This window comes from Eretmochelys imbricata, chromosome 1, assembly GCF_965152235.1.
Source record: "Eretmochelys imbricata isolate rEreImb1 chromosome 1, rEreImb1.hap1, whole genome shotgun sequence".
Classification (NCBI taxonomy): domain Eukaryota; kingdom Metazoa; phylum Chordata; order Testudines; family Cheloniidae; genus Eretmochelys; species Eretmochelys imbricata.
Window position 1 is genome coordinate 313,199,202 of NC_135572.1, and position 21,469 is coordinate 313,220,670.

Consider the following 21,469-nt stretch of genomic DNA (forward strand, 5'->3'; position numbering starts at 1 on the left):
TGTACCAGCCAATCTGACCTGAGTACACTTGTCCCAAATGAGTTATAGCCCTTCTAAAGATTGTTAGGGGGAGGACAATTTGAAGGGGTAGACAGTAAATGGCTCACTTTAAACTCAAGAACTCGTGGCTTTCCTCACTCTGAGGCAGGAACTCTGAACATTGGTTTGTCTGAGTGGGGTCCTTGAACTTTCACCTACTCATGCCTTCATTCACCATTGTTCCACTCCCACCCTGTCTGTGAGCCCTGTGGGTTATAATTTACTTTTGAGATTGCAGTTATGGAGGGACCAACAAGCTGCATTAAGATTGAGATGAGGTTTAGACATACATCAGAGATTCAAACTCTGATATGTATGCAAAATACAATGTATCCTGAACAAACATTGCAGTTTGCTCTTTCAGGACAAAATAAATTTTCAGTGAATTTATGAGTAAAGCTGTTAATTAGCCTGAGTTAAAATTAATTTTAAAATGGGTCATTTAAGGTATCTAGCAGTCTGTGTTAGATCCTTTTCCCCCAAATGATTTTGAATGATAGAATAACTACAGCCTGCAATATATTTCTCCACAAACACACTAAAAATATTTCAGCCATCTACAAAAGCCTTTGGAAGCAATTGGGATTTAACAATAATTAAAGGGAATAGGCTCTTGAGGAAAATCAGGCAGTTGGCGCTGAATATAGAAAAGCTAAATCCCAGCTTCCATTAATGTTCAGGCAAAACTCCTGTTGACTTCAAGGGGAGCACAGTCTGACCACATGTTTTCTCCTGTATTTAGTCTGATGGATATGGAAACATAGGTTTCACAGTGGAAAACAATTTGCTTTAATAATGAAACATACAGGGGGATTAATACCTTGTGGCAGAATAATTGTCATGGGTTAGTAGTTGTATTACTCTTTCAATTGAAGAAAAAAGCAAAGTGACTGAACATACGTAGGCCAGATAATCAGCTGATGTAAATCAGCGTAGCTCCAATAAATCAGTGGAACTATGCCAGTTTGCATCAGCTGAGAATGTGGCCCACATATTCTGAAGAACCTGCAGGCTTGTAGCCCTTTTTGTAGCAGCAATAGTATTAGGGTATGTCTGCACTGTCAGAGTTACAGCTCCGGCAGTTACAGCACCGCTCAGAAAACGCTGAAGGGAAACCGCTGTTGCGTGTTCACACTTTCAGCTGCCTTCGCAATAGCGTGTTCACACTTGCAGTGGTATTCGGAGCGGTGCACTCGGGGCAGCTATCCCACAGAGCATCTCTTCCTCTTCTGCCGCTAAGAGTTGTGGGAAGGCGGAGGGGATGGTGGGACATCCTGGGTCCTGTCCCAATGCCCAGTGATGCATTGCTTTGCATCCTAGCAACCCCTGTGCTTCCGTCAGCATTTGGCGCCATCTTTCAGTGGTTTGTGTACTGCGTGCTATGCCTCTGGTCTGCAGGAATGGATCCCGCACTGTTGACCAATATGCTGCTTGCTCTCACTAACACGTTACGAGTGGCAGTGGAGTTATTTCTTAAACTACAAAGGCAAGAGGAGTTTGACATTGATCTTGCCATGCGTAGTAGCTACGACACGAGATTGCTTGTGTCATTCACAGAGGTGCTGACCACAGTAGAACGCCGCTTTTGGGCTCGGGAAACAAGCACTGAGTGGTGGGATCACATTGTGATGCCCATCTGGGACGACGAGCAGTGGCTGCAGAACTTTCGGATGAGGAAAGTCACATTCATAGGACTGTGTGATGAGCTCGGCTCAGCCCTGCGGCGCAAGGACACGAAAATGAGAGCTGCCCTGTCATTGGAGAAGCACGTGGTGATTGCACTGTGGAAGCTGGCTACTCCAGACTGCTGCTGATCGGTCGCTAACCAGTTTGGAGTGGGAGAGTTGACCATTGGACTCGTGTTGACGGAAGTGTGCAGGGCCATTAATTGCATTCTGCTCCGAAAGACCACGACTCTGGGCAACATGCGTGACATTGTAGATGGCTTTGCACAAATGGGCTTCCCTAACTAAGGAGGGGCAATAGATGGCACGGATATTTCAATTCTGGCACCAGACCGCTTAGCCACCAAGTATATTTATTGGAAGGGGTATTTCTCAATGGTTCTCCAGGCACTTGTGGATCACCGTGGGCGCTTCATGGACATTAACGCAGGCTGGTCCGGAAAGGTGCATGCCGCATGCATCTTTTGGAACACTGGCCTGTTCAGGAAGCTGCAAGCAGGGACTTTCTTCCCGGACCAGAAGATCACCGTAGGGGAAGTTGAAATACCATTGTGATCCTGGAAGACCCTGCCTACCCGTTAATACCGTGGCTTATGAAGCCATACATGGAGCATCTTAATAGCAGCAAGGAGCGGTTCAACAACAGGTTGAGCAAGTGCAGAATGATTGTTGAGAGTGCTTTTAGCTGTTTAAAGGCCCGCTGGCTCTGCCTCTATGGGAGGCTGGACCTGGCCAATGACAATATTCCTATGCTTATAGCTGTGTGCTGTACGCTCCATAATATTTGTGAAGGGAAGGATGAAAGCTTCACTCAGGGCTGGACCACTGAGGCTCAGCACCTGGGGTCTGAATTTGAACAGCCAGAGACCAGGGCTATTAGAGGGGCACAGCACAGGGCCATAATGATCAGGGATGCCTTGAGGCAGCAATTTGAAGCTGAAAGCCACTAATATTTGTTGCTCGGGAGTGCAGTGCTTGTAATGCTAGGAGGCGATTGTGATTGGTGCAGACGATGCACTATGAAGGTTGAAAAAAAATTGCCTGTTACTTTGCAGGGCTCTCTTTGCTTTCAGTTAATAGACTAAAGATTGCTTTCAAACCAAAACAATTATTTTATTAAAAAACAACAACCGGAGGGGAGAGACAAACAAAAAAACACATCAAAACTGTGGGGGATGTGGGAAGGGAGGGTCCCAGGAGGAGGTGGGGTCCCAGGACGGTTAAAGATTTGTGTATGTCCAGGTATCATATGTAACCTGCTCCTTTGGAGTACAGTGCAGCTGGTACTGTACTTCAGCAGGGCTAAACTGCAGAGGGATGGGTGTTGAGAGCAGTGGGTACTGGGAGCCTGCAGGGCTGGACTGTGACGAGGGAGGAGTGAAATGCAGCGGGTACAGATTGGAGCCAGGAGGTTGATAAAAATGTGTTGGCAGTGTCTAGGGGGCACATGGGAAAGAGTTTTGTGACAGCAGTTGCAGGGGAGGGCAGGCGCAGAGCTGCTTGGTTTGCAGTGCTCATAGCACCTGGAACGTGTCTGCTTGGCGCTCCATAACTTTTAAGAGCCGCTCCATGGTTTCATTCTGGTGCACTGTGTTTTCCTTTCAGTCCGTCTTCTCACTGTCCTCCCACTCCTTCAATTCTTGTTTTTCGGCCATGGAGTACATCATGACATCATGCAGAAAGTCCTCTTTAGTTCTTCGTGGCTGCTTTCTAATTCTGCGCAGTCATTCAGCCAGTGATAACAAAGAGGGAGGCTGGGCTCCCAAGGTCATATCTGTGCAGCCAAAATGCAGTGTTTTACAGAAGCAGTATTGTTTGCAACACACAGACCACTGATTCAGTGATTTAAAACACAGCCACTATTCACATACCTGTCACTAACTGGCTGAACCCAGGCAAGCCACAAGACTCCCAAAATGGTGAGTAACCGCAGGGGAAGGGGAAATCAGTGTTCTAGGACCGTACTGTACACTGGACACATGGCTCTTGGGGAGAGCCAGCACGGTGCGAGAGGGGCCTTATAATCATTACTGTCCCCACATTTTCCACAGGCTGTTCATTATGGAAGATACCTCGCTGCTGAGGGTGAGCAGGGAATCAAGGGATGGTCTTCTCGAAGACTGCAGCTCTTTCCCTGGTCCTTATGCTGCTTGCCTGTGTGCAGCAATGGTCCTTCCCACACCCCCCCCACCCCCAGTGATGGCAGAGTGGCACAGAAAAGTTACCCTTAATGAGGAAAGAAACAAAACAGCTCTGCCAAAGATCCTGCGGCAGCGGATTGCCCAGTATCTCCATGAGAGTTTCCTGTGAAGAGAGGGAGTCAATCAACACCCTGTTCCATCACTCAGACTAGGCACGTGGTGGGAAGCGCATCATACAGACAGAAGCCTACTTTCTGCAACCCTCCTGCTCCCAACAACTCACTTCGGAGATTCCCAAAATCAAAGCCACTTACCAGGGGCCTCCTCTCCTGTTTGCACTTCGCCAAGCTCTGACAGTTGTGACTGGCTAACCTCCTCCGGGGTATAGAAGAACTCCTGGCTGCCTGCATCTCTGACCTCCGAGTCATGCTCTGCCCCAGGTCTCCCTCTCCCTCCACATCCTCTTCCAAGATTTCCTCCTACTGGATCGGTTCACTCTCAACTGGCACCCAAGTATCCACAGTGGCCTTCTGTCCATAGGTATGATAATTCCTATGGCTGGAGTGCAGCTAAGACTGCACAGCCTCCTCTCCCCAAATGCTGATGAGGTCCAGCAGCTCGGCATTGTGTCGCTTCTCTCTGTCCCCCTGTGCAGGGACTTGGGGCTACTTGCTCTGTATAAATGTGGATCCAATATCCCTTCTCTGAGATGCGCTGAGACCACTGCATGCGTCACCGAGCAAACAGGAAGGGGACTTTCAAAATTCCCAAGGAATTTAAGGGGTGGGGCTGACAGTTGCTCACCTGAGGGCAGGGCAGTAGAGTTCATACCGATGACCAGAGAGGCGAGAACTGGCATTGTGGGACACCTCCCGGAGGCCAATCACAGTGCTGTAAATCAACCACAGTGTCTACAAGGCACCGCGGCGCTGTAGCCCCGGTGCAGAAACCTCTACGCCTCTCGTCAGGGTGGGTTTTTTTACAGCGCTGCAACTGTGCAGTTTCTGCGCACTAAGGGCTTGGCAGCGTGTACCCCTCGGGAGTTACAGCGCAGAAAGCTGCTTTACTGCTCACAAACTTGCCAGTGTAGACAAGGCCTAAGAGGAGGGAGCTGTTTTAGCAAGAAGCAGTTAAAGTTAACACAGTGGTATCCAGCAGTATGAGAGAGAGAACACGCAAAGAAGGAGAAACCAGGAGCATTGGCACAAAGATTGTATCACTAAAAATCCCCTCCACCGTAGAACAATTTCTGCTCACTTCTGATTATTAAAATATGAATCAGTATAGACTGTTTGTGATGAAGACAATGGCGAACTTTCCAAATGCCCTTTGGAGGAATTGGCAATATTCAAAAGGTGAAATTCTATACTCGCATGAAGTTTGAGCAACTCTGCAGGACTTAGGGTAGATGTCCCGTCTCTCTGTCCCCCTGTGCAGGGACTTGGGGCTATTTGCTCTGTATAAATATGGATCCAATATCCCTTCTCCCAGCTTCTGACAAGCACCATGCCAACAACAGTCCCCTTGACAGAGGGCCTATTTGGAGTCTGTGTCAAGGAGCCTATAACTGTCTTGGGGTTCATTAAAAAACACACCAATGAATGAGAAAGGAATGAAACTTTAATAAAACAAACTGGACGGCATCTTTGGTGAATTGCTGCACACAGCTTTGGGGTGTTCCTAGCCCTCTCCTCCAGAGCACATCTCCAAATTCCTATGTTCATAGTACTGTCCCTTATGAGGGAGCATCTCTAAATCATAATTTTCTACAAACATCCATACAGAGCCCACTTCCCAAAGCACCACAGGTATGGTGCTTCCCCTAAGCAGGAGTTGCTCCTCTGCCCTACTCCATGGAGAGGCAATCCAGAGCTTAAGTGGACAGAGGAGTTTGCACAGTCCTCTACGCGGACAAATTTTCCTTGATATAGCGTTCACTCAGTGTGGTTGATAATGATAAGACCTGAGTGACTGTGCTTAACTCATCTGCTCTCAAGACAGAAAATTCTCTGTTTGCAACAGTGCCCTCTCACAACTCAACAGAAAATGCTGCTTTAAGTGATACGGACAGAATCAATATTCCGCCCAGACTCCAAATGGGCCCTATGTCAATGTCCCAGTTTCTAAAGCTCGAAGGCACCATGGCTTTAGTATTTTGGTAAATCACTCAATCTCTGTCATTAAAACATTAGGAAATCAAAACCCACTTGGGTAATGTTCCTGATTTAATGACAAACTCTAATGGTCCATGCCCCGTTAGGTTACTCCTGTGCCCGGGAACTGAAGGGGAAGCACCTCAATAAAGTCTGCTGCAGTTCAACCACTGAAGTCATCATTGGCATTGTAGCAAAGTAATGACCGGCACACATGTACAGCAATATCCCAGCAGATGTTTTTTTGCAGGAATATATTCGCCTAAGAAGGGCAGTAGATTTAGTTGGCAGACTATAATTTTATCAGTGACACCATCAGGGTTCCATTTCGATTATGTCTCAAGCTTACATTTGCATGCCAGAATGAGGAATATTTTCTTCAAAAGGAAGGGTGGGTGGTTTGAACAGAGCAAAGCTTATTACAGTCTTTCCATTTCTCTTCCTTCTCAGCATAGCCTGGGGCTGGATTTAGCAGGCACTAATGTTTCATAGTTAGTTTGTATTTGAAAAGAAATCAGGTATGATGGAAATCCTGACTATTGCATCTGTTCCTCAACTGGTGTAAATAAGGATAGCTCCATTTAAGACAGTGAAATCAGTGAAAGTAGGTGAATTTACACCAGCTAAGTTTTGGCTCACTATTGTTTCCAGTTTGTTTGAGGGGTAAAACTAACACAGAACTAAAAAGGATGGGGTCTGGTTCTTGACTTCACTCTGCCAGTTTGATGCTAGTGTAAACTCAGTAGAATGAAAAATCACACATACACGCTCTTTAACAATTTCTAGTTTCTTCAGGAAAAATATGAGAAAAGATGCATGCAGAAACAACACAAAGCTTCTGCCTGGCAGAGTTTCAAGTTCTATGTGATTCTTTTCTGGTAGACAATTCTATTTCTTACTGAATATTGAAAATTAACCATGAGCCAGTGAGGATTAATATCATACCTTCATTATCTCCCCTCCATATTTCACTTTAAGTTTGTTTAGCTTCAGTAAGGGACATTCTTAAAGATACAGAAAAGAACTGAGTGAACCCACCGCCATTCCCCATGCCTTCAATCAGGGTTTTAAATGGCTGTTTTATAGTTAGATACAAGTCTGTTAGGTCTGTTCAGAAAACAAAACAATAAAGTGTACAGTGGTGGGCATGGCCTGGGCAATACCTCTGACCCCCCATCAAGTTTGACCCTGTGTAGGTCATGGGCTGGATCACTTCGGGTGGAGCAGAGAGGTGCAGTGTCCTCCAGTGAGGAGCACAACACCCTGGGATTGGAAGGATTTGTATGTAAAATCTGAAAGAAATTAATGGGGGTCAAACCAACAGGATTCCATACAAGCTATTCCAGAGCCCTGTATAATTGAATAGGGAATGATTTCATTGCTAGAGCTTTGGGTTGGTTTGTTGGTAACCATCCTATCCAATTCTAAAGCAGAGCTATAATTCTATATTAAATTCCTTAGGATGGTCAAAAAAAATAACCTACTATAGAAAATTGATTATATTATCTCAAATTCTATAGGAATTCTCCATAAGAGACTGAGTGGGAGCAGCTGGTGATTCTACTGTTGGAGGGCTTCATAGAAGGCCAGTTAGCCTGTCAGAGCTGAATTAATTCTTCCATGGCTACACTGGCCATGACTCCTCCCCAACCAGCATGCCTGGTTTTGGGGGCTGGGCCCCTGGGGATTCCATAATGAACTAGACTGGTAAAGCTACTGGATTTTTTCCCCTAATCAGTCTGGCTGCCATCACTGTCATATCTGAGCACCTCACAATCTTTAATATATTTGTCCCTCCCAGCACGCCTGTGAGGGAGGGAAGTGTTGTCACCCCCATTTTACAGATGAGGTGCTGAGGGACGGAGAGACTAAGGGCCAGATTTTTAAAGATGTTTAAATGCCTAAATATGCAGATAGGTGCTTAGTAGAATTTTCAGAAAATGGGAGTTAACCACCTACATGCTTTTGAAAGTCCCATTTGGCACCTACCTGCATCTTTAGGTGCCTAACTACCTTGAAAAGTCTGTCCCATGTGGCTTATCCAAGGTCACAAGTCTGAAGCGGAGCAGGGAGTTGAACCCAGGTTCAGACTGATTCATGATTCCCCAGGATAGGTTGGGCCAATGAAAGATACTGTACTGTCTGCCTTAACAACTCTGTTGGCATTTAGCTTTTCCAGAGCTTTAAAATGCAGTGGTGGCATTGTGCAGTGGGGAGTGGAAAAGGCCAAGTGAGTGTGTAAGTGATTTGTAACTCCTTGTGATGGATTCTGTTGTGAAAATGAACTCCTGTATGTAGAACATTGGGCTGCATCTCATCATGTGTGGGCAAACTAACAGAGACGTGCTTTATATGATTTTATTTTTAAGGTGAGCAAGTCATTTATTCAAAGTGGGGGTGGAGTTAGTGGGGAAGCCAAAAGGGAGAACCTGTGCTGCTGTTGTACTCATGATTTTCTCTCTTTCTCTTTCAGTGAGTATGTTTTTGAACACATTAACCCCCAAGTTCTATGTTGCCTTGACAGGCACTTCTTCATTAATTTCAGGTCTTATTTTGGTAAGTACTAGATACATTATTTTTATTTAACAAAGTTCTTGTTATCCACAGTGTGATGGAAGCTGTCATGATTCATAGGGGCAACATTTGGATCGGTCTTTTGTTCCTCTTTTATGTTTGTGCAGTCCAAGAAATTCTTAGTATTTTTTTTCCAAAACAAATGCTTCAGTGTCATTTCTTTTTAAGGAAAGAATAACTGCCAACGGCCCAGCACTTATGAGCAACCCTATAATAATTCAAAAATGAGTTTTAATGTCAAGGGTTGTCATAAACAAATATAACAAAAATAAAAGCCTCCCTTAGAGGGGAGAGAGAGATTCAGAGGTTGTTGGTGTGTTCTTTTTAGACTGTTAAACCTGGTGATGGCTGTGGTAGAAGTATCTCAGTAGAAAAAGTGGGGGAATTTATACTGGTAATGAACCCAATTTCATTGTCGTGTTTCCAAGTGATAATTATTAAAACACAGAGAAACATATTTCTAAGTATATCTATATTAGGGTTCGCAAAAAGAAAAGGAGTACTTGTGGCACCTTAGAGACTAACCAATTTATTTGAGCATGAGCTTTCGTGAGCTACAGCTCACTTCATCAGATGCATACCGTGGAAACTGCAGCAGACTTTATATATACACAGAGAATATGAAACAATACGGACTACAAGCCGTCAGGAACACTATCCCCGATAATGTCACGGCTAATCTGGTGGCTGAACTTTGTGACTTTGTCCTTACCCATAACTATTTCACATTTGGGGACAATGTATACCTTCAGATCAGCGGCACTGCTATGGGTACCCGCATGGCCCCACAGTATGCCAACATTTTTATGGCTGATTTAGAACAACGCTTCCTCAGCTCTCGTCCCCTAAAGCCCCTACTCTACTTGCGCTACATTGATGACATCTTCATCATCTGGACCCATGGAAAAGAAGCCCTTGAGGAATTCCACCATGATTTCAACAATTTCCATCCCACCACCAACCTCAGCCTGGTCCAGTCCACACAAGAGATCCACTTCCTGGACACTACAGTGCTAATAAACAATGGTCACATAAACACCACCCTATACCGGAAACCTACTGACCGCTATTCCTACCTGCATGCCTCCAGCTTTCACCCTGACCACACCACACGATCCATCGTCTACAGCCAAGCTCTGCGATACAATCGCATTTGCTCCAACCCCTCAGACAGAGACAAACACCTACAAGATCTCTGTCAAGCTTTCTTACAACTACAATACCCACCTGCGGAAGTAAAGAAACAGATTGATAGAGCCAGAAGAGTTCCCAGAAGTTACCTACTACAGGACAGGCCTAACAAAGAAAATAACAGAACGCCACTAGCCGTCACCTTCAGCCCCCAACTAAAACCCCTCCAACGCATTATTAAGGATCTACAACCTATCCTAAAGGATGACCCAACACTCTCACAAATCTTGGGAGACAGGCCAGTCCTTGCCTACAGACAGCCCCGCAACCTGAAGCAAATACTCACCAACAACCACATACCACACAACAGAACCACTAACCCAGGAACTTATCCTTGCAACAAAGCCCGTTGCCAATTGTGCCCACATATCTATCAGGGGACACCATCACAGGGCCTAATAACATCAGCCACACTATCAGAGGCTCGTTCACCTGCACATCCACCAATGTGATTTATGCCATCATGTGCCAGCAATGCCCCTCTGCCATGTACATTGGTCAAACTGGACAGTCTCTACGTAAAAGAATAAATGGACACAAATCAGGTGTCAAGAATTATAACATTCATAAACCAGTTGGAGAACACTTCAATCTCTCTGGTCACGCAATCACAGACATGAAGGTCGCTATCTTAAAACAAAAAAACTTCAAATCCAGACTCCAGCGAGAAACTGCTGAATTGGAATTCATTTGCAAATTGGATACTATTAATTTAGGCTTAAATAGAGACTGGGAGTGGCTAAGTCATTATGCAAGGTAGCCTATTTCCTCTTGTTTTTTCCTACCCCCACCCCCCCCAGATGTTCTGGTTTAACTTGGATTTAAACTTGGAGAGTGGTCAGTTTGGATGAGCTATTACCAGCAGGAGAGTGAGTCTGTGTGTGTATGGGGGTGGGTTTTTGGAGGGGGGTGAGGGAGTGAGAGAACCTGGATTTGTGCAGGAAATGGCCTAACTTCATTATCATGCACATTGTGTAAAGAGTTGTCACTTTGGATGGGCTATCACCAGCAGGAGAGTGAATTTGTGTGGGGGGGTGGAGGGTGAGAAAACCTGGATTTGTGCTGGAAATGGCCTAACCTGATGATTACTTTAGATAAGCTATTACCAGCAGGACAGTGGGGTGGGAGGAGGTATTGTTTCATATTCTCTGTGTATATATAAAGTCTGCTGCAGTTTCCACGGTATGCATCTGATGAAGTGAGCTGTAGCTCACGAAAGCTCATGCTCAAATAAATTGGTTAGTCTCTAAGGTGCCACAAGTACTCCTTTTCTTTTTGCGAATACAGACTAACACGGCTGTTACTCTGAAACCTATATTAGGGTTGTCAAGCGATTAAAAAAATTAATCGCAATTAATCGCACTGTTAAACAATAATATCATACCAGTTATTTAAATATTTTTGGATATTTTCTACATTTTCAAATATATTGATTTCAATTACAACACAGAATACAAAATGTACACTGCTCACTTTATATTTATTTTTTATTACAAATATTTGCATGGTAAAAAACAAAAGAAATAGTATTTTTCAAAAGGAAAAGGAGTACTTGTGGCATCTTAGAGACTAACCAATTTATTTGAGCATAAGCTTTCATGAGCTACAGCTCACTTCATCGGATGCATAAAAGTGGAAGAAAAGGAGTACTTGTGGCACCTTAGAGACTAACCAATTTATTTGAGCATAAGCTTTCGTGAGCTACAGCTCACTTCATCGGATGCATAAAGATGGTTATGCATCCGATGAAGTGAGCTGTAGCTCACGAAAGCTTATGCTCAAATAAATTGGTTAGTCTCTAAGGTGCCACAAGTACTCCTTTTTCTTTTTGCGAATACAGACTAACACGGCTGCTACTCTGAAACCAGTATTTTTCAATTCACCTAATACAAGTACTGTAATGCAATCTCTATCATGAAAGTTGAACTGACAAATGTAGAATTATGTTCAAAAAATAACTGCATTCAAAAAGAAAACAATGTAAAATATTAGCGCCTGCAAGTCCACTCAGTCCTACTTCTTGTTCAGCCAATCGCTTAGACAAACAAGTTTTTTTTTACATTTACAGGAGATAATGCTGCATGCTTCTGGTTCACAATGTCACCCCAAAGTGAGAACAGGCATTCTCATGGCACTGTTGTAGCTGGCATCGCAAGATATTTATATGCCAGATGCGCTAAAGATTCATATGTCCCTTCATTCTTCAACCACCATTCCAAAGGACACGCATCCGTGCTGATGATACGTTCTGCTCAATAACAATCCAAAGCAGCTTTCTTTTTTGGTGGTTTGGGTTCTGTATTTCTGCAACAGAGTGTTGCTCTTTTCAGACTTCTGAGAGCATGGCCCACATCTCATGCCTCTCAGATTTTGGAAGGCACTTCAGATTCTTAAACGTTGGGTCGAGTGCTGTAGCTATCTTTAGAAATCTCACATTGGTACCTTCTTTGTGTTTTGTCAAATCTGCAGTGAAAGTGTTCTTAAAATGAACATGTGCTGAGTCATCATCCGAGACTGCTATAACATGAAATATATGGCAGAATGCGGGTAAAACAGAGCAGGGGACGTACAGTTCTCCCCCAAGGAGTTCAGTCACAAATTTAATTAATGCATTTTTTTTAATGAGTGTCACCAACATGGAAGCATGTCCTCTGGAATAGTGGCCGAAGCATGAAAGGGCATACAAATGTTTAGCATATCTGGCATGTAAATACCTTGCAATACCGGCAAATGCCTCTTCTCGCTTTCTGGTGACACTGAGAACAAGAAGAGGGCAGCATTATCTCCTGTAAACGTAAACAAACTTGTTTGTCTTAGCGATTGGCTGAACAAGAAGTAGGACTGAGTGGACTTGTAGGCTCTGAAGTTTTACATTATTTTGTTTTTGAGTGCAGTTATGTAACAAAAAATTTCTACATTTGTAAGTTGCACTTTCACGACAGAGATTGCACTACAGTACTTGTATGAGGTGAATTGAAAAATACTATTTCTTTGTTTATAATTTTTACAGTGCAAATATTTATAATAAAAATACTATGCACTGTGATTTCAGTTACAACACAGAATACAATATGAAAATATAGAAAAACATCCATAATATTTAATAGATTTCAATTGGTATTCTATTGTTTAACAGTGCGATTAAAACTGCTATTAATTGCGATTAATTTTTTTGAGTTAATCAAAAATATGTGAATTAACGGCAATTAATTGACAGCCCTAATATATATTGGATATCTTGATAATGTCCTTTTAAAATATACAGGCTCTTTTAAACCTCTCAGACCCTGGTCCTGCAAACATATATGCTGGGGTCAACCTTAACACCAGCATAAGACTACGTTTCCAAACCAGTGCATCTGTTCACAAGAACTCAATCTTATTGGCCACATTCATGGAAAGAAAATGCGAAGAAGTGTTGAATCCTCAGGGTGTACAGTATCATAGTTATTATTATGCTGGTTTTCAACCTTGATACTGGGAGCTAGTTTGCTACTTAAACAAGCAAGGTTTGTCTTATACTTTTATTGCTGCTCAGTCATTGTCCAGTCCTTTGTTTAAAAATATATCACACATTTATTAACTTGCTGATTACCACAGTTATGATCTCTCCATTTGTAGAGTGCTTACAGGAATGCTCTGCATTACAGCAATAATTTGAAACAGACATTATGACCCCATGCCCCTCCTCACCCCATGTTGCTTGGTGATGCAGTAAAATAACAGTGCAAAAATACTGTTATCTGAGCTGATATAATGCCATATAATCATAAGTCAGTTTGGATTCAAAGCTGAATTTTACAGTTTGAGTCCATCTATAGAAGAAATGTGATTCTAGATGTGTACCCAGCACTTCCATCATCTCATCCTTATTCTTCCCCAGACTGTCACAGCCTGGTACATGGGGAACCAGCAGATCTCACGTAAAACATCAGGTGTGCTGCAGCTGTTCAGAAAGCTGCCTTGCTTCAGTGTTTACAAGCCACTGAAGACAATTACTTAATGACTGCACCTTGGGCATTCTTCAGAACTGCTTGAGCTGAGCCCCAAAACAGAGCACAGCTCCTCAGAGAAATCACTTCGAAATTTGAATGGAGAGGTTCAGAGGTCACATTCAGATCAGGTGTTAGCTAGTGCAGCTCCTTTGAAGAGAATACATTCAAGGGAAGGTGCAGGGCATTAAATTCAATACACTTGGAGGGTATATTATTAACCGCCACTAACCAGCAGGGCTAGAAAGGACAGGAGAAATATAGTGGCTCCACTGGCATAGCTCTATGCTTGGTGATGGGGAAAGGGGAGTGAAGGCAGTCAGAAGAAGTAGCAGGAGGGAGAGGCTGTCCCTTTGGAAAACTCTGATGGAACTTAAAAGGAAGGAAACCAACAGAGTTCTATAGAAATTGCTTCTCAATCAATGCAATTTAGTAGAGTAGGATCTTATATGTAGGTTTGCCTAGCCATCCTGTAGAATTCTAGAGCAAGACTGTATTCAATTCTATAGGATGGTTGAAAAACTATAGAAGGGTTCTCATTTTTTTGTTACATTTTCTGTGACTTTTCTAAAATGGGTGACTCAAAGGAGACTTGCAAGAAGGAAGTGGGTCTCTACCTGGGGGATATTTGTCTGACTTGTGTGAAATGTTGGGGAGTGATGAATGGGAGGCAGCAAGAAGCATTCAGGTCCATCATTTGGGGATTTAAAAATGTAGCATTAGAAAGAACCAGAGGGATGGAGGTCTCTAAGTCAGGTAATGCTGGAGCATAGGCAGCAATGAAAGGTGGTGGGTGGGAAGCCTATTTATCCATGACTCACCAAGAGATATTGTAACTAGTTACAGCAGAATCAGAGTTTCTGGCATGGGGGCAGAGCATTCCCATTGGCATTCCCACCCATGGAAACTGTGCAAGAGGAGATCAGACTGGGTGAGCTAAATGTTATATCTACTTTGAGAAAGACTCACTCCAATAACAAGATCTCTCTATATGTCCAGCCCACAATGAGCAAGTTGGAGGAAATAGAGAAGAGGGAGGAGGAGAGGTGTAAGAAAGATGGAGAGCAGAGGTCTACCCTTAATACTGCCTTTAATTGTCTGGTGATTAGGTACCACAGCTGTGCATGCATGAGAGACACTCGAGATAAGTATATTGATTAAACAGGTAAAAGCCAGGGTGTCAACATTATAGACAAGTTCTGACTGGGATGAGCGGGACATGTGGCCAATGAACTGGGTGGTGGGAAGGGAATTCAGCAGAGGAAAGCTATGGTAAAAGTGATCTGTGGTCAATCACGACAGCTGTGGGAAGTTGTTGTGAGTACTAGGAGATCACTGGTCCATTTAGCCTGGTAACTTCACCTTTGCTCACTAATCTACCATTTCTGACAATAGGCCCAGAAATATGGTAAACTATCTAACCTATCACCAAGCATAATATAGAATATTGTGCAGTAGGTGCAATTCCAGAACACTTAATATTAAAAATGAAAATCTTCAAATGCCGATTAAATGAAAATCTTTTCTAAAACAAATATTCTCTTATATCTAAATTACTGGGATTTTTGTCTCACTAGCTGTGCTTATATTCTTTGGAATTTTCCACCATATGGTCTGCTTTGGCAAATTTCGTCCCACTGTGAATTGGCTGTAATTACTAAACAGAAGGAGAAATCACAGCTATTGCAGAATTTTAGAAGAAGAGTGGCAAGTGATGGTATAGAAGACACTTCACTCATCTTGTGTTTGTGTCATTTCCAATGTATAGCAATGACTCCTGGTGGTGATCAGCTTTGGAGAATAGAGTGTTATATGCTAATCTCAGGTTGCTCATCTGTAACGTGGTACTTTCCCCTGTCAGTTTGCCTCTCTTTTCCTCTTACTCCTCGGGTGGAATTCTGGCCCCCCTGAAGTCAAAGTGTGTTTTGGCAGTGACTTCAGTGGAGCCCAGGATTTCACCACTTCTTTCCAATCTGCATAGCTCAGGAAAGTACAGAAGACTGCTTTATTTCTGTTACAACCAACCTCGCCAACTAATGGCGAGGTTGGTTGTAACAGAAGTAAAGGAGTCTACCTTACATAATTTAAAATGAACAACTCGGGTGTTCCATCCCTGCTTCTCTCCCTTACAAGTCATTCACGGGATAAAATCAGGGCCTAAATAAAGCCCCTAACTGCATCACACATACAGGCACGTCAGGGAACTTGGTTTCAACCCAGTTCTTGGATTCAACTTGGTTCTAATTTGTATTGTAGCAGACATCACTTAAGAAAGAGAAAATTTCTGAAAAGATATTTTGTTTTTCTGGTTCAGTCTCGGGCTGCAGACTGGACTCCCATACATCCTGAGCAAAGCACTGGAACACCAGGATCTGCTGGTTCAATGAAGCAGACTTATGTATTTTCAAAGGTGCTGTGCACCGAACGTTCTCACTGATTTCAGTGGGAACTGGGGTTACTAGGCACCTTTGAAAATAAACCACTAGCTGCTACAAATGGGGGAGTAACATTTTGAAAAACACATAAATGCCTTAGGAACCTCAGTCCCATTTTCAAGTGACTTAGGCATTTAGGAACCTAAGTCTCATTGAAAGTCATTGGGGCTAGGATGGTATTTATGCAATGTATACAGTACTTAATTTGTGCCAGGGCTAAGCCCCGGCATCTCTACACTTGATAGTTCATAGCCCTGGTGTCTCTGGGCTTGCCATGTCAGCTATGAAAATAAAAAAATTGCCTAGAATCCAGAATTCACAAAAATCAGGATGCATTTATGTTCTTAGCTATCTGCAACCAACTGCCCAGCTTGACAAATGCTTGTGAACCTGGTTCTATCTGTTTGCACAGTCTCCTCTCCTCTCCTCCACAGGTTCCTTTTCTCCCCTGTTCTTCCCTTTTGATTTCTTCAAGGGGAGCAGTTTCTGGGACTTGAAGTTGTCAGAAAGCACTGTGAAGTAACTCCTTTCAGCAGTCTCCATGTAATAATGTCCTCCCACCTAGGAAGTGCGACCTCGAGCTGGATGAATAATGGTTTTTTCGGTTCTCTGGCTTTGTGCGCTGTGGGATGTAGAAACACATATTCGTTGATCTCCTGTTTTATGTAAATTGCCAGCCCGAATTTTGGGTGGCAATTGTTGGCTATGAGTTTATAGCCATTGATGTTGTGAGTAAGGACACTTGCCTAGGATGTAGGAGACTGAAGTTCAAATCACTCTTCCAGGGACTTTAATTATTTGTACAAAGTGGAACAGCCACAGGGAGGCGACTGAATATCCCATAGCCCAGTGGCTTGGACACTTTCCTGCAGTATAGAAGATCCAACTTCAAATCCCTTTTCCACTTCAGGCAGAAGGAGGAACTGAATCTGGATTTCCTACATCTTAGGTGAGTGCCCCACCCACTGGGCTAATGCTGGTAAGTGAAGTGGGTGGGGCACCGCCACCTCTTTTTCCTCTGTCCATTTTGTGACCTTAGTCCTCCTTTCCAGTTCCAAACAAAATGTTTCATTTCAACATTGCCGAAAACTTTTGAGTTTTTTTTTGATTCAGTGGAAACTACATGATGAACTTGATACAAATCCCCAAATAGTTTCGGTCGACCCAAATCTGCATTTTTTCGGGAATAAGCTATTAGTCTGAAAAAATTCTCCCATCGCTCTGGTGTCAACTTTCCCATATTGTAGTGGGGTCCTCAAAGTTCTTTAGCTACTAGGCTCGGAATTATGGGACATCTCTATCACTCAATTCAGTAGAAGATGGTGGAAGATGATGACCTACCTGCAGTCCACCCTGTTAAGTGGGAAACCATGGCTAACATAATAAAACTGGTGACCAAACATGGACAGTTGACCTCCTGGTCCAAAGAGCAACAAAATAAGCCTACCTTTTCAGGTCCCATATAAAAGGCAAATTGGACCTGGGGTAAAGATCTGCCAGTTGAACAGTGAAGGCCTCTTACTGTCCAAGTCTGACTACCTGGAGAAAATGCTGAAGACAACTAACATCAATGTCCTCACCCTCCTGGAGACCCATGTTACAAACAAAGAAAAAGCCTGTTGCTACAAAATCAATGGCTATCAACTCATAGCCAGCAATTATCATGAAAAATGTGGGGTGGCAGTTTACATAAAGCAGGAGATCAATGAATATGTGGCTCTACCTCCACAAAGAAACAACTACGATATCCTTGCACATCAGCAAGCTAATCATCGTTCATGTATATAAACCATCTGGTGCACGGTGGCCTCAACCAGCTCTGCAAAATGCATAGGACCCTGCTGTATTTGTGAACAACTGTAATAGTCACCAAACATAATGGGCCTATGGAGCAAACAATATTGCAGGTGAAGAAGTGATACACTGGGTGCTGGCAAATGATATGCTTCTCCTTTTTGATACAAAACCATGCATCATTTTCCATTCTGTAAGATGGTGCAGAGGATACTGCCCTGACCTGACGTTCATCTGTAAAGATGATACATTCACCCCGATACTCCATTGTGGATCATCCTCAATGACTTCCCGAACAGCCAGAACAGACCAGTACTGACCCCAAATCCCAGTTCTCTACTCAAAATTGGCACCATGCTGGAACTTGACAACAGCAGACTGGGCCACTTTCAGTATGACTACAGACAGTACAATCTCTTGCATTTTCCCAATGTCAAAGACTTTGACTATTTTATTGTGCTCCTTATTTCTGATGTAAAGAAGAAAATCCCCTGTGGACACAGGTCATTGAACGCTCCTTGCTGGACTGCAGAGAGCCAAGAGCTCCTCCACATATATGATCAGTGTGGAGACCCAGAAACTGGAATCACTGGATGCACCAAGGCAGAAATGGTGACTTCAGTGTGTAGAAGGTCTAAACTTCACACACTCGAGCAGACACGCCTGAAATCTGCTTGAGACACTGGGGGCTGCAAATCCCACACAGGCCACTAAGCTGCAGGTGAAACCAACGCCATTGCTGCTAAACTTTTGTGGACATCAAAACAACCAGTGGACAAACTTGTATCTCAGATAAGTCCAGCATCAGCCTTGGCAGGTGATGTCCAAATGTGCTCCATTGTCCCAATGGACGTTGACGCAGTCATTGCAGCCACGAAATTGGGAAAAGCAGCAGGAAAAGATGGTATCTCTGCTGAGTTCCTATATAACCTCGGCCCACTCGCATGGAAATGGAGGATGCAGCTTTTCACCAACATTCTGGAGACGGGTGAAATCCCCCCCATATGGAGAGAGGTCAAGGTCATTGCACTCATAAAGCCTGGAGAACCTGAAGATCACTCCTCTAGTTATAGGCCAATTTCCCTTTTGAGCACCACCTGCAAGGTGACGGAGTGTATGGTTCTGAACCGATTCAGGCCCACTGAGGATGCCTGCTTACTCAAGAAGCAAGCTGATTTTCGATCACACTTGCTGCAACCAGTCCTGGCCCACACTACAAACATCGAGACTGGATTCCAAGGAAAACTCAAGACCCAGTACTGCTTTCATAGATCTGTCAGAGGCATGTGACAGAGCCTGGAAGGGATGGTCTGCTACTGAAACTGACCAAAGTGATTCCACATGTGCAGAATCTCAGGTTGCTTACACCATGCTTAGTGGCTGAAGGATGCATGTATACCTTGCAGGTTAAATCAACAAGCTGCTCACTCTGTATAATGGGCTACCAAAAGGCTCTGTACTTGCTTCAACATTCCACAAGGTATACGCGAGCGATATGCTTGAAAATATAGCGCAGAAGTTTGCGTATGCTGATGATTTGGCACTCACAGCTTAGGCCGGAAGCTTTAAAGAACCATTACATCTGACCTTAAGATCGTGGAGAGCTTCCAAAAGTGGTGGCTAAGACCAAATCTGAGAAAATTGGTTGTCTCTATTTTCCACCATGACAGTAGAATTGCACAAAACACTCCAACTGTTGAGTTTTCTGGTGAAAGTTTGACTTATGACCCAAAGCCAACATATCTCGGTGTCGTTCTTGACTGCACACTGACCGTTCGTGGCCACCTCAAGAAAGTAGCCTGTAAAGTAAAGACTTGCATCAACATTACTCAAGAGTCAGCAGGAACAAGATGTCTTGGTGCTACAAACACCAGCCTTTCCCCTAGTATAATCAGTTGCAGAGTACTGTGCACCATATACACTTGTAGATATGCAACTGAATCAAACCATATGAATCATTGTGGGAACTTTAAAATCAACATCTCTACCATGGCTCTCTGTATTAGCAAACATCAGAGTTCCATTGAAATGTAGCCACAGCACGACAACTTAAATGCATTGAAGACTATCCAGAACTTCCCATCCGGCAGGTTATGGATAATATACTCCAACAATGCCAGAAATTGCAAAAATCATTGTGGACCACACGTGACCACTTCATGTCTCTGGATCTGGCCAGTAAATGGCAAAGTGTCTGGACCTCATCTATCATTCCAGACAAGTACCTTATTACAACAAGGCACCCTTCCTGTTTCGACTTGCCACGTAGACTTTGGTTCACATTGAACTGCATCTGAACAAACCATGAAGATGCGACTACTTGATGCACAAGTGGAAAATCAGACTCCCCTTTTGTGACTGTGTTGAGAACATCCAAACCATCAAACATATGATAACGCAGTATCCCGAATATGGATTCAAAGGTGAATTGGATGATATCCACAATGTCACAGAGGAGGCCTTGAAATGGCTTAAGGACCTACAACTCCATCAGTAGAACATTGTTCTGCAGATGCCATACGCACACACGCATGAGAGAGAGTTCAGTAGAGTGTCATCTGGAGTGGGAGAACCAGAGGGGTGGTTGTTCATTTCCCCATGAGGACACATGAGGATTGGGGGAGGAAGCATTCCTTATCTGACAGATGGGATGGAGAGGGAGCAACTCAGTACCATGATGACCTGAAGGGTTATCTGTAGGAAATAATGTGGGGTCTGAGTAGAGGGGACTGTAGTTGGTAGTAGAAAAAGGCTTGGGAGAGAAGGTGTTGAGTGAATCTGAACCACCAAGTAGAACCTGAACCTCCAAGTGGCCCTGCAGAAATTGGTTTAGTGCCAGCCCTCGTGAACAGAACCTGCAGGTTGTCTGAGTTACATATGTGAACTTAGCCCTACAGTTTTTCAATAAATCTACTGATTAACTCATAGGGGAAAAATAAGGATTAATAATGGGCTGATGTTTTGTACAGAGTTTTGTAAGCAGTTTCAAGTATTGGGAAGGACTATACTCAGAAATATGGAAACACTAAAAAAAGAAAGAAAAAAGGCCATTCATGCACAGTTTCCAACTTAATCAATATCAAGAAGTGCTTCAGATTTTTCAAGAACCCTTTACTTGAATCATTTTCAGCGCTGTTACTATACAGAAGTTTGGCTGCTTAATTCAAATATTACTTCAAAACCCTCTGAGATTCTCTCATTACTAATGTGTGTGTTTATAATTTTTTCAATCAGAATGGATTTTTACATTTATCTGAAAGAGTCTTCATTTTCAGATCTGATATATATTGTTTCCTGCAACACACATGCCACTGCCATCAGAATATATTTTTTTATTTTCATTATTAAAATATTAGGATATATATAAAATTGTCCTGACAATGAAATCTGTTAGTCGGTGAAATAATTTCCCAAGGGAAACCACTGGAGATTATAATACCAGGACCAATCCTGCATTGGCAGGGG

At 43.4% G+C, this 21,469-nt stretch overlaps 1 protein-coding gene across 7 annotated transcripts in view; it reads left to right on the top strand.

Annotated features, from left to right (window-relative positions):
- Positions 1–21,469, top strand: part of ST7 (suppression of tumorigenicity 7) — a 234,325-nt gene that overhangs the window by 117,053 nt on the left and 95,803 nt on the right. For 6 of the 7 annotated variants that reach the window (XM_077834305.1, XM_077834297.1, XM_077834288.1 and 3 more), the window contains one exon: positions 8,492–8,574. The exons of the other annotated variant lie outside the window; for it this stretch is intronic. In XM_077834305.1, the coding sequence (XP_077690431.1) occupies positions 8,492–8,574 (83 nt within the window). The remainder of the gene's footprint in view (positions 1–8,491; positions 8,575–21,469) is intronic. 7 annotated transcript variants of the gene reach the window in all.